The following is a 15,180-nucleotide window of genomic DNA, read 5'->3' as shown; positions in this document are numbered from 1 at the left end:
AGATAGGGTTAGCTATTCCTTCCTGAGATCAACCACACATGCGCCGCTACTCCTGAGGACTAAGCGGGAACACCTCGGAAAAGTATGTCTCCCTTACCACATCGCTCGCGCTTAACGCTACTGTAAGAAATAGATGTGGCGGTGGTGCCGCCGGAGCCGAACCACAAAGGGTTCTACCACCTTCAGTATCAAAAGAGTCTCGCATATATGAAAATAAGCGTTCACTTCCGCCTATATACATCTGTAATCAACCCCAAATACGATGAAGCCCTAAAGGAGATCGATCACATATGCGTTACTATATCCAACAAATACAGAACACACCAGGTGTCGATACTGTGGTAATAAAAGTAATTTTAAAGAAGAATTACTTGAGGCGGTAGTGCCACAAAAAATACATCGCAAGTGTAATGAGTACCAATAGTATGAATTTTCACACAAACCGATAGAACCTTTTATAGCCCAAACGGAACCCAGTCACAAAACAAACTGTATTAAAAAAAATAAACCATTTCTAACCGTTATTTCGCACTCCTACTCTACGTCTTAAACAGTACCTTAAACAGTCATAATATATCCATGACTCAGTAGGTCAGTTTCCATTTAGCGAGTGGCATGAAAAGCCATTATAGGGGGCGCTACGTCAGCTCAGCTGTTTAGATACCGTTACGTACACGGACCGAATGTCGAATGTTGTTGACACGTAAATGTACGGCGACACGTATATAGGTGCGTCGTGATTGCATTGTTAGTGAGTAGATGATGAATAGATAGATCATAGTGTATGATCTGACGACGTAGTTGCTACGTACATCTGATTTTGATCAAAATACCACATTAATTACTAATTATAGGATTTTTTTTTTATAATATAGGAGTAGCTGACGAGCATGCAGTCCACCTGATGGTAAGTGGTTACTGCCGCCCATGGACATCTGTAATCAACCCCATATAGGATTACATATTCCTACCTGGAACGGCCACAGATGCGACGCTACTCCTGAGGACTAAGCTGGAACGCCTCGGAAAAGTATATTGTAAATCATTTGCATGTAATATTATATGGTAGAAAGTCGAAATTATAATTTGTCTTTATTTCGGTAAATTCAAATAATCAAATGTTAGCATTGTATAAATTATTTTAAAATGAATTATAATTAAACTGCAATATAAACTTAGGGTCATATTTTGTCCAGCAACGTAGTAGTAAAATTATATTTGAAAAACAGATGTATGATATCTGTTATGCAGTCAGGTCTCGTACTAAGACTATTGAGGTTAACACATTAAAAAGATTTTTTGTCGCCTGTTTGTGAAAAAGAAATTGTAATGTTTCAAGTTGTTAATGACTGCAAAATGACACAAATTTCCAAAACACACGAATCGGTTAAAACACATTAGTAGTGGTTAAATAATATAAAATGTTAATATTCTATTCATGATAAGAAATGACTGTTCAATAGGATAGTCCTATGGTCAAAAAAGGTTGTGTCTAATCTTATCTTAGTTTAAGTTATTTTTCTTGGTTAATTAAATAATAATAAACACACTTGTCATCATCTTCTTAATGTATTTACAACCAATTATTATTATATTGTGTAACAATTAAGCTAAATAAATATTAAATAATAATTTAAATTATGCTAATAAAACAATAGCACAAAAATATACAAATTACTATTATTTACCGTATCAACGATTACGTAAATGTATGTTAACGATATGCTTTCATGTAATCAAAGTAGCATACTGGCACAGTCCACCTGTTGTTAAGTGGTTACCGCCTGTTGATATCGGTTACCAAGTGTAAGTACCTAAAATCTGGGACCACACGTAAGGGAACATACCCATCCTACGTGACCTATTTTTTAATATTTTTAGACCCCTCCCCCCTTCCGGATACCACCCGTAGTATATGCTAAGACCCCTCCCCCCTCCTCAAATTGTTACGTAGTATTGCGAATGTGATTTTTTTGTGAAGCTTTATACAGCCGATCATACAACGACATTATTGTATACGCCTGTAGCACGGATTCCCGTCGACTTGCTTGCTTGCGAGATTTCTCTCGATGAATTCGACTTCGTGACAAAAATCGAAGCAAGCTCCTGTGATTTAGCGTAATATTTTAATAGCGTAGTATGGGTACGTTTCCTAATGCGCTTTCTCCGAGGACCCTACTCCTACGAAACCAAAAATAGGAATTCTCACTGTATATTCCGAAGACTAAAGCCAGGAAGGGTGTTTAGTGGGTGAGGCATCCCTTAAGGATGAGTCCCACTCTACCACGCAAACCCCCTTTGTCACTATAAAACAGAAATATGTGTAGGAATAATCTCAGTAACGGTTAAACTAAACATTTAAGACAACTAGTAATTATTGTAAAAAGTCTGCCAAACCGTTTAGGCTGTAAGTCGTGTCGTACATACATACATAGACTTGAAGAACATAACCGTCGGCAGCGGATAAAAATATAAGTTAATTCAACCTAAACTTAGTCTAAACTTTGGTTAAAATCAAACTACGAAGTTACCACGAAAACATAGTTGTCCATTTTTTAAATTAAACTTCTGTCAATCCTTTGACTTTTGAGAAATTATTATAAATGCACGAAAAATACCTGACTAACATTAATTTATCACTCTCGCTTGGTACTCAAGTTAAAATATCTCCCGTATTCATTACTCTAATTTGTCGCTTATGTCATTTCTCTTAATTAACAACATTAATCTTAACAAGAAATGATCACACACTTGCAATAATTGGTATTAATGACAATTTTACCATTAGTCAGTGGGCGCGAAAATTGATGAGTCATGTGCAAAGATTGAATGAACTAATTGAGTGAGTCAGGATGCATACGCATGCGGAACTGATTCAAGTGAAATAAAAATCATACATCAAAATTTATAGGTAAGTTCCACTTTCTAGCTTTTTGAACCCGACTGCGGAGGGTAATTGTCTTCCCCAAGCGTATGTATTAATCTCATTCTTGAGCACGCCCTACAGTCCAAAAGGCTTGAGGGATTTTAACATATTGGATGGCATCATTGGATTGGTATAAATTTTAGGAGTGACATAAACCATTCGGCAGTCAAAATGTGTTCTATATTTACAATAATTATCTACTTTAAATAAAGTATATTTTCGCTTATGAATAATAATGTATCCAATTTTAACTTGCCAAAATTCGAATTTTGACCATGTCTATTATAAAGGAAATACCAAACGTTGATAAGCAAAACATTGGATAGATCGATTATCAATACCGGGCGATAAGAGATACCAAGGAGCATGCATTACATAACTCCATAGTATCATATGTTATTGAAGCCTGGACACGATGGCCCATAGTAACACTACCCACGCTATTTACCAAGATAGCTGACAAAGTACTCCTGAATACTGTAATCTCTCCATCTCAATAGAAGCCGCGTTAGTAAATATTTATACGAGACGTCTCAAGTAATGTCGTTGAAACAATAGCGGTTCGTTATAACGCGGACCAACGCCTCGTCACATATGATGGGTACGTGATACGTGATAGTATGTATGGCGACAAGTCTGAGCAAAATATGCGACAAAAGTTCTCAGAAAACATTGTTTAGCAGGTATGCTCTAAAACTTTGTCGAAATAACTTAAAACGAATCGAAATAACCAAATTAACTTTAATAAAGAAATTAGAAAATACTACAATCGTTAAAAAAAGGCAAGTTATATAAAGGCTTGTATTGCCTAAAATTTCCACACCGAAGAAGCGACAATGTTTAGAGGTGTTGTTGTGTACTGTTTGATGTTTTATATATTTGATAGCTAGAATACCTCAGCTACAAGTAGATATAGATACACGACCAGAAAAACGCTTCATAACCGCTATAACTCCCCTCTTTTAAGGCAGGATTTATAAAATGACGCCTCATCTATTCAGATACAGACTTACTCTAATACGAACGTAAGACAATGACGCTAACGTGAGGCGTTTTTTGATTCATAAAAGCAATAGTTAATTGCATCAGGCGTTACTTTGCGGAAATCCATGCTATTAAGTTAAGATTTAAACTACTTCGCAACAATCCGCTACAAATATGTATGATGGTATATATTTTAAACAATGCAGTATGTATCACCCTCCCTCCCACAAAGGATGCGTGCAGATGCAAAAAATTAAAAATATACAGGTGGTGTATATTTACCATACATACCATACATACCCGTATTTCGCTCCAAAACGGAGCATCATCAGGGTAAGTTGACTCTACGACGGTCAATCGTTAAGTGACGCTGTCATAAAAGCAACAATGAATTTATATTTGAGTCTATGAACAACAGCAAACACTACACATCTGGCAGACCATAAGATATGATTTACGCCCAGCAAAACACAGACATACCTGAAAGAATAGCACGAAGCACACCCACTGGTAGTACGTATAGTATTTCTTCTCTTGCGAGCTGTCGTATTCGTTCATAATACCCGGATGTGCCACCTCCCTTCCCACCTGAAACAAAAAATGAAAAAATAACAAAACTGCAATAAGTTTTCCAATATTTAAGCTTCTTTAACGTTTTCCCTTTCTTCTCTTCATTAATATGTGACGTATAAGATTTAACTACAGATTGGATACAAAACAAATACAGGGGGCCTACCACCATCTTTTAAAAATCATCATAGTTCAGGAAAGTTTTATTTCCTCCTTAAAACAGTAAATATTCCATCATACATAGTTGAACAAACTTAAAACCTTAGTAATTTTTCGCTTATCCAATGTACAAAACCAACTGAAATTGTCATATTTTGCTTAAGAAGTTAAATTTCCTGCAAAAAAAATTAAAAATATGATTAAAATAATATTGTTTTAAGAGATGGTAGTAACCCCCAGGTCTGTGAATTTAACGATAGAACTCTTTATAGTGAAAGCTACGGCGAAATCAATGCAACCTACCACAACCAATGCACTATCAAAATCAATTCGCTTATGATATTAAGAAGCTTGTACATAATTTTAGTAATCCAATCAGAAATCTTTGGCTAAAAGACAGGTATTAAAGATCAGGTAAATTCCTGACAATACAAAAATCTAAATTAACTTGAACTTCCATTTTGTTCTAGGTATTTTTGTTCTCTGTGTCTGTCATAACATCAATAATACAAGAAATCCTAGTGCTCAACAACAACAAATATATATATTTTTTTATTTTGACTTCAAAAAAGATTCATATTATAAATTTGCCTTATATTTAATTAATCTTTAGTTTATACGCTAAGTACCATCTACGTAAGCGCCGTGTTACGTCAGAACTACGTCCTGAGATAATTTATCACGTCTCGCATAAGTCATATCCTAGCAGGATGTTACTCACGATATTTACTTAATCAGTACAGAGTAGGTACCTACTATACTACCTACTAGGTATAGTGCGGAATTTATGAATGAATTAAATATAGTGAGAACGCATGACGGATATAAGGATATACGTATGTTGCTCTATTACTAATAGAGAAATTATAGTGTGAGATCAACTCCTGGTCCGTCAGTTGATCCGGATCAATTTTATCCGGCAAGGCTTCTGTCAATCGTAGATTTTATGCAGGAGTCTAATCTATTTGGTTGGAGCTGGTTGCAGATGTCCAAGCGGCAATTATCACATATTATGTAAGCTATATGTTCATATTCTTCTTTTCTACTCCAGAATACGAAAAGTACCCATTACAGAATTACCTACTATCGTGACTTGAGAGAAATTTCCGAGGACTTTGACGCCAATCCCTGTGCCATACTCGTTTAATTGCAGTCAGGCATCAACCTTCCCACCTTATGTCATAAGGCGAAGTAATGTATCAGATAGAATGTCTGCCGGAAGCTTATAATAAGGATCTTCATCAGAACAAAACATCAGAATCACCCATTTGCACTCGAAAGAAGATAATACACTTACAGCTATACAAAGATCCTCAAGAAATTGCGACTGATTCACGCTTTATCCCATTGACCTCGCCCTATCAATAGGCCACTAAGTAAAATGGACATGTAAATAGTACCACTTCAGAGCCACATCATCTTAACCAATAACATAAGCACGTGACATACTGCGTTCACCAAGTGGTTTATAGAGGAAATGGGCAGTTACCCGCTCGCCCGCACCGCTCAATTGGCTGCAACACAGATTTGCACCATTGTGCGTAGTCAGATTGCTTTGACCCCCAGTGACGCATTTGCGTAATAGATCCGCAGATTTTCAGTTGATTGTAAGTGCGAATTGAGTGGACGGTCCTTATGTTAAGGATGTGCGAAATAATATATTAGAAGACTTAAGGTATCCGGTACAATTACAAGATTAAAGGTGATAGGATCCTGCGTGGTTCGACATTGGTGGCACCACCACCGCGAAAACTTCAGCCTTATGACAATAGTAACAAGCACTGCCATTCTGTTTCTAAAGATGACAAAGGAGCGAGACTTAAACGTGCTTCAACTTATTTCTCAAGAGTAGCATCGCATCCTACATCACATCAGGATTACAAATCCTACCTAAAGTCGTCCACTGATGAAAAACAACCCTAGTATATAATATAATACATTTGCTAGGGTTGGTTTTAGTGATGTCCATAAGCGGCAGTGTGTCCCTTACCACCAGATGGATTACAAGCTATTTTTATCTTAAAAATACATAAAAATATACTAAATGTGCCATAAATATACTAAATTTTTTAATTGACCCATATAAAGTTGAACCTAACGACAAAGCACTGCAATGTTAATTACTAGACGCGCCCGACGACATCGAGTTAATTGTCCTGTGGCTAATTTTAGCGTTTACTAACAGTCGTGACGCTCTTGTGTCTACACACGAAATAAGCAATGATACAATATATTCCAAGTAAATATTAATATAATACTTTATAAATACAATAAACAAGCTACTGGCATATCTGGGAACAATAATGCAAGAATTAATTATAATTGAACAAGGAAATCCAAAATATGAAATAGGAGGGTGCAATATTTCATTTTCAAAGGTCTTAGGAAATTCAATATAGAATACGATCCCTATGCTCTATGCCTATGCATGCCTATGCTAGGTTAGTGGACTCCACAGCTCATAGACATTAATAAAACAACTAGACTTACACAAAACTTTCAATCGTACTTACATTAAGTAAATCTTTAAATACAATTCTACATTAAGGGTCATGCCCTTAAAAGAATAATTTGACGTCTCCTATAAAAGCTTTATCGTCTATAAGTAAGAAATAGGTAGGTATAATAATGGCAATGTCACCGGAATTTTAATTGATGTAAAATAAATCAATATTTAGAATTAAATGGTACGTATGGAAGAAAGAAGTAAGGAAATAAACAATACCAGAACCAAGTCACGAGCATACGACAAACAATGGCTACAAAGGAAACGGACCTGCTAATAGCTCACTCCTGGCCGCCGGCCAGAACTGCTATATTATGATTGGTGGGAACAAACATGTTCCGGAAAAATTCTATCAGGACATAATTAAGAAAAGTAGCTACATAATTCTTAAGAAATTTTCTCGTATACACATTTTAGTTAAATTAAAGTTAATTAACAAGAAAGTTGAAGCAAATATACCTACGCATTTCATTCAGAATCTTAATTCAAGAAAGTTCTTATTTGTGCAGTAACAAAACTCCCACTCATCAGAAGTAAGTATCGATGTTTATTTACCGGACACAGCATTTAATCAAGGCAATAAGTAATACGCTAAGTTCTCACCTCTCTCGCAAAAGCGTCTGGCATGGTGAAAGTGGACGTGATCCAACAGAATGTGTTGACCACGTTGGCCGGGAGACCGCTACCCACGATGCACTGTATCGGTTGCCCCACATACTGGGTCGCCGTGATAATCACTGAGCATGTGAGCAACAGTACTGTCGTGAACACGTTGTGTAGCCTGAACACCGCATTGTCGATCTTAATCGGCTGATACTTGAAATACACACTCAACCCTCCGAGTAACTTAAACATCTTCGCTTATTTTCTTCTCTTCTTCTTTTCTTTTCTCTTTTTAACACTTACTATTGCATCGTTCTCTTAGCTTCTCGGAATGTGCGTTTCACTTAAACTACTAAAAATCAGTCTTGTCGTAATTGAATTCGAGATATCGCGGGAATGTCCGTTGCGACATGAGATTATTGTCGAGATTCAGACTGGTACCTGAAACAATGGAAATTATTTTCAGAATACATTTAAGAATTATAACTTAAATTACCTAAGCTACAGAATTAGCTCATAGACGTCGTGTATATGATATTCACATAAAACTCGTGTATTCAATAGGGACATTTACAAATATATTCTTGATATACTGTATTCCTCCGTATAGTCGGTAAAACTAGCGTTATGCCTGGAATATTATCAAAACTGACCATTTCAGAGATTCATGAAAAGCATGGATAAAATGCATTCATATCTGAAAAGAAATACCAATAAATGCATGCTTTAGCATATAAATCGATAGCAATACCTTTACATCAAACGATTTATCGTTTTCGAAACCGTTTTATTGCAATTGGTACCTGATTGATCCCAATAAAATGGTAAATACAATGAGGAAATATTTACGACAGATCGTTCCAAGCAACAGGAGTGGTACTTAGAAATGGTCTAGAACATAATGGAATACGTTCTAGAACATTTCCAATTATATACGATTTATTACACGACAAGTGCAGAATTAAGTAGGTCTCGATTTTAATAGGAAATACCATTTACGTAGAAATGTTAACACATTTGTAATAGTACCTACATCCCGAGCTTAATAGATCGAATAAAGGTCTTGCTAGAAAAGGCTATAAAATTATATTTAATCTTTAATTTATTTATCATACAAAATATCACCTATTTGTGAAAAGAATATAAAGTTTTAAGTTTTTGTGGTATCTTTAATGCCCGTTATTAATAACATATCTACCCAATATTTTGCTAACCAAAAAAATCAACATTTCACAATTTTAGCCTACTAGAAGTTGTCAAATGTCGATATTAGGTAGGCAAAGATAGGATTGACGATTTTAGTTTGGATTGAATGTTCAAAGATTGATAATTAATTAATTAATAACACGCGTTAATCGACTAACTTATTATAGTGCAATGACCCAATATCATAATATGATACGCATTTCCTTATTGTGTTAACATTCATACGATTGTTATAAAGAAAACACATGTGCGTTACCTACTGAAGGTGACCATACTATTTATGAAATGATATAAAAATGCCACAACCATTATAATGACTAGCCTTATGATCCAGTTCAGGTCATTAAGCAATTAAAATGTAATAAGGTATTAATTTTCTCGGTACCTCTCATGGAGCATCTGGTAAAATTAAACTTTGTATATCTTTCCATTCTGAGTCTAGTCATGGCAAAATTATGGATTACGGTATGCAAGTACTTACTTAATATTAGCGTATGAAAAGACATCACCTAAATTAAATAAACACATATACGCTTGTCTATAGATCTTCAAAATCAGAATCAAACCCACAAAACAACACTTAATTTATATGAATAAACCTGGAAACAGGCATTAAACGCCTGTCTTCAAATCATATTGATTCATAATCAACTGTTTATTGGGTACCTAGATGTCATAGCCCATGACCTCAAATGCTTCATATTGCTCAATCAACAATCATCTAAGATGATTAGCGTCATTCCTCACTCACTTTTATCCTCAACATTCCTTCTATAACCCACAAACGACAGATCGTCACAAACGTTTTGTTGTACGAAGGTTCAACGAACAGCGACCAATTCTATAAACGATTGTTCACTGCAGTGTAATTAATAATTAATTACTCATATGCATACATGACATGAAAGTGCTTATCTGTCTCCTTGTCCTCTTGACTTTAGGCCTTTTATTTTACAAGTATTACAAGGCACATATTGTGACATACCTACTATCTGTTTCAGAAGTTAATGCCTACGTCGCTTAGTGTCCAATTACCACACGGCCGAGCCTTATGGGCCGGTCATATACTATATTATAGTGTGTGAGGTAACCACAAACAATGATATTATTGAAACGATAAATTATAAAGCATCTCACTATTAATATGACGTTACATAAAAATATAAAGCCCAATAAGGTATAAAATTCATTAAGACAATTACACTTATTGCATTACAAATATGACATACGTTGGGTCATACATATTTGCCAAGTAAAGACGTTAGGGGACGAAATCAAAATTTGTATAATGGATGTTAAGAAACATTATTATCGCATAATTTCAAATTCAAGACATAAAACCAACAAATAATAAAGCATACATGATACACCTTTCAGTAAAAAAATAGTATCTACTGAACTAACATACTAACAATATCAAAAACAATAGGATGTAAAATCCGTCAATCAATAAATACAACATCTTTACAACTTGTCTATTGTGTACAAAATCCCACAATCGATACAGAGCCTTGTCGCCATCGCGTTACAGCAAGTGTACAATTGCAAGCAGTTGTGCAAACAACGATCTGTTACTCAATGGCCGATTGTTTCATGATCGGTCGCCACGCGGTGTTATGGGTTACTGGCACTTCGTCGTCACGTGAGAATACTTTCAATCTTCTCATTTTTACACAAAATGCAATATCTCTCAAGTCTGTTTGCTAGTAGATTCTTTTTAAACTGTTTTATTAGCTGAAAAGACGCTTATTTCGCTTGCAACTTCAACGAGGTAGAGGCCTTCATATAGGTAATCCATGCAACGACTAAAGTCCAGCAGTGAAACGTATGTAACATTTTTAATTTGCTGATTTTCCTGTTCAAAATCAATACTAAACAAGTCTAGAAATGTTATTGAACTCAGTTGCAAAAAATCTATAACTACAGAATCATTGAAATTTTACAGCTTTCACAAAATGAACAAAAACGTCAAAAGCGGAGGCAAAATCAACCAAAACACTCCCATCTAAAGTAGGGTGAGCTATTGTCATATCTATAAAAAGCTCGAAGACATTCAAAATAAAAAATCTGTCGTTGAAACACAAAGGACAGCTGTCGTTGAAGCAGTGGCGTGGAAAAACATGGATGGAGTTTTTGCTAAAAATATCAATTTCGCAACAAAAGCAAAAACCGTGTCAACCGTTAACTGTTAGATAACTACTGGAAGATTGAGCCCATCTCGCCTCTTGCGTACATTATTAGTCATGGAAAAATTGATATTAATTGAAAGAAAGAACTATAAATTTTAAATTTTGCTCCTATGCACACTTTTTTTTTCTATTATCACAATAACCTTATGTATTCTCAGAATTAAAAACAAACGCAACACTATTTTTTCACCGATTATATTACGAATTCCTGCATTCCTTTTTTGTTTAACAAAGAAACACATGTGGGCTAAGTTACGCATAGAAGCTTGGACATAATATTAAACTTGAAATACCTCATATGAAAACAATAGACGGATGTATGCATATTAGATCTCTGACATCTAAAGTCACCTGAAATGGTTAAAAAATACAAACAGCGTTTTCGAAAATATTCAAAAACTGTTCTAATGGACTGTTATAACATATCCAATGTAACAGTAAACAGAATGGTACCAACATAATTATTTTTTCCATTTAATTTTGTTTTCTTACAAAGTACAACGATATTCGTGTTGTTTCTGGTCAACATCTCTCAATTCATATATTAGTTTCTCTACAACAACAACAACATTTACAACAGTTACTTCGAATCCCAAAAATAAAGAATTATAACTGCATTTATTTACAGCAAAATGTACATGTTCCACATAAACAAGTCTAGCATGGTCTAAGGCTTACGTTGCATTTTATTCCACTTAACTCCTTTTTCTTTCGTTAACTTAAAGTAAATACGAGTTGTCTAAGACCGACTTAATCCAGCGCCAGACGCTAGATACCGTACACCGTACATCGTACATCGTACTTACGGATGTGTATCTATCTGCTTATGCCTACGGCTGTCGGCTGTAATGCTCAGCATATAAAACACTAGAGTACTGTACGCAACGATGTCAGTGTATGAGCGCAAAATAAACACACTCTTACTTCGCAACAATCTATTATCACAAAGCCTGATGTAATTATATTTTTTGTGTTAAAACGAACTTTCAGTTACTGTTTGGAAAGTCCTAATAATATTCTAAAAATATTATAATTAATAAAAAAATCAGGAAAATATGATCAACAACACGACTCGAAGTGGATCACTTGCCCTACAGTAGACTGACCTTTCTTATTTCGAAAGAAGGCCCTACCCAGTACTGGGGATATAATTCGTAAAATCCAAAAACAGCGTAACAACTAGAGCCAGAATAAAATTTTGCAGGGCAAGTTGCCTTACAAACAGTTTCGTGAAGTGCCCAGTACAGCAATAACGGAATATTTTAAGAACCGGAACTAAGTAAACCAAAGCTTTACGAGCTTTCATAAAACTCGAGCCGAGAGGGGTTGGGGCTATTTTTGTACAGAATGGGATAAGGAGATGAACTACTGCTAAGGAACTTTAGAATTTACTAGAAACACTAGGTGCATATTATTATTTTATATGCTTAAACTAAAGATAACAAACAAGATATAATTTTAACACTAAAGAAGATTTAAGTTTCGTTTGATTTGAAACAATGTTACAGTATTAGTTTTTGATTAAAAACATAATATTCATTTACATAACAACAATAGGACAGTAGGTAGTTAACGTTGTATTTTTTCACTACATACATAAACAGTAGGAAGCATAAAAGGTTTAAAAAAGTTACATCAGTAATTAGCTACTAAGCCACTAAGTCGATAGGATTTAAAACTTCTATGTTACTTATATTAGTACTTAGTACTGTTAATGGTAAAAAGAAGATAACACTGGATTTTATTTGCATTACGAATAGTTACCTATTTCTATTTGTCACCTGAGTTACTTATCTGCTACCATAGTTAAAAATTTGATCTTTTAAATTAAATTCCAAAAAGCGCAAAATTAAACTAGAAATTGTTATAATAACAAAAACCAGATTGCTTAAAAATAGCCTATGTCCACTCCCGAAATTTCAACTCTACCGTATATGATAGAATCCGTCAAGCCGCTTGGGTTGTAGGGCATGCCAAACAAAAAGATATACATGCATACATACGATCAAAAATATAACCTTCTGCAGACGGGGAACAACACACAAAACGACTTAAAACAGAAAAAATGATTAAAAATAAGAATTTACAACATAAATAAGTGGATCAAATAAACTACTTTCAGAACTGTAAGACATTAAAGTATTTCTCAGAAGCCTGCCACATTGGTAAAATAAGCATAACAAGAGTGACACAATATAAGGAAAACAAAATGTGAACATTTAATACGTAAGAAACTTAACATGAAGATGAAAACCACAATAAAAATAAGCTTAATGACAAAGCAAAAAGAACATAACAAGACAGCTTTTGCAAATCATTGAATGAATAGTTATATTATTATATAATTCGAAGGTTTTTTAAAGAATCGTAGATTTTCCTTCCATGGTCCAATTGAATGACTATTAATTATTTATTTGATAAGTTGTACTATTGTAAATGTTGATGGTTATGGAAGAATATATTGTATTTTTGGAATCTCTTATGAGTGTTTTAATATATATATATATATATATATATATATATATATATATATATATATATATAATTGATATAATTTTGAATCATTTCAAATAGAAATCGAGTCAAACCTAAGATAAAATCTAAATTGTATATAATACAGGAGAGTATAAGTTCTTATTAGCTTCTGTGCTGTACTTCTTAGTCATCATAACAGTATCTTTCCTCTAAGCAGTATGATTATAAGTAGGAAATTGAGAAACGGCTACATTTCGAAAGTTTTCTAAACACAATAGACGAGGTCAATCGAACGGTAATGGGGACCGAAAATTACGATTGCATTCAGGAAGGAAAACGGTATATAAGTATTTTAATGATAACAACTTCTATGTTGGCATTGGATAAACATATCCGGAGGTATTCAAGTGAAATCGATTTTTTTTCTCTTATCAGGAGACAAACCCATTACTGCATACAAACGTCAAAATAATATAATCCATATATTTTTTTCCTTAAGATCCAAAATTTGTTTCAGACATTCTAAAAATTGTTCCTCCTTTTACGTTGAAATGAATATTGAATGTATTGCATTTTTATTACACTATACACATATTTTTGACTAATTTCGGCAAAAAAGTATTATAAGTTTTATTATTGATTACTAGAACGCCAAAATTAGACTCAACTTATAAGAGTTAACTTTGGCTTAACTTCCCCAACTAAAGAATCGTGACGTCCTACAAGCATATCTGTATTATACGGAGTAATTGGAGCATCATCATTTAATCAAATCAAGTGTACTTCAGACTCCTACTCTAATTATGTGACCCCTTATCCAGGAACAGGGTCCCTGATTTATCATTCAGAATCGCTATCGTTGAAGATTGTATTCAAATTGGCCATTCTGGACAAATTGCCGGCAAGTGCAGAAGTATCTCTGTGTTCGTTTATTGCTTCAAGTGGACTATTGTCGACGATAATCCGGTCATGGAGCCATTTTCCTGTTACTTTAAAGTTACACAAAATTTCACTAAATTATTTCTAAAAATCTTTCAGAAACAATAAAAATGCGCTCCAATTTATTTTCATTGAAACACGACTTTTTAGTATATCTAGCTGACCCAGCAAACGTTATGTTGCCATATAAATAAAAAAAAATAAAGGTGAACAACCCTTATCACTTAGGGGTATGAACAATAAGATAGTAGCCGATTCTCAGACCTACTGAATATGCATATAAAATTTGGTGAAAATCGGTAAAGCCGTTTCGAAGGAGTACGGTAACTAACATTGTGACACGATAATTTTATATATAAGATTACTACCAAAATATTTATTTATTCGTGTCATCCTCTGTAAAAATAAGACATTTGTAATAGTGATTGAATGCTGTCTAGGTGAATTTATTCAAGCGAGACAGGCAAAGTTAAGTACCATTAATAACTATTACATAATAATTACTACATTTCATGATTTGTAAACAATAGAATTATTATAAAAACTACCTATAATTTTAGGGCATAGGTTTTTGCTCACCTTTGCTCACCAATGAGCTTCACGAGGAGTAAAACAAAAAGGGA

The 15,180-nt window shown here is 34.2% G+C and overlaps 1 protein-coding gene across 1 annotated transcript in view; it reads right to left on the bottom strand.

The window, feature by feature from the left end:
• The window catches only part of ogre (optic ganglion reduced), a 45,694-nt gene that overhangs the window by 23,520 nt on the left and 6,994 nt on the right, over positions 1-15,180 (bottom strand). Inside the window, exons 2-3 of the mRNA XM_073079257.1 lie at positions 7,749-8,189; positions 4,391-4,498 (exon numbers count right to left, since the gene is read on the bottom strand). Coding sequence (XP_072935358.1) covers positions 4,391-4,498; positions 7,749-8,000 — 360 coding nt within the window. The 5' untranslated portion in view covers positions 8,001-8,189. The remainder of the gene's footprint in view (positions 1-4,390; positions 4,499-7,748; positions 8,190-15,180) is intronic.

The sequence above is a fragment of the Epargyreus clarus genome, unplaced genomic scaffold (genome assembly GCF_041222505.1).
Source record: "Epargyreus clarus isolate Ecla_fem2 unplaced genomic scaffold, WU_Ecla_fem_2.2 ptg000014l, whole genome shotgun sequence".
Lineage (NCBI taxonomy): Eukaryota > Metazoa > Arthropoda > Insecta > Lepidoptera > Hesperiidae > Epargyreus > Epargyreus clarus.
The sequence above is the reverse complement of the archived record's forward strand: the minus strand, read 5'-3'. Positions and strand labels throughout refer to the sequence as shown.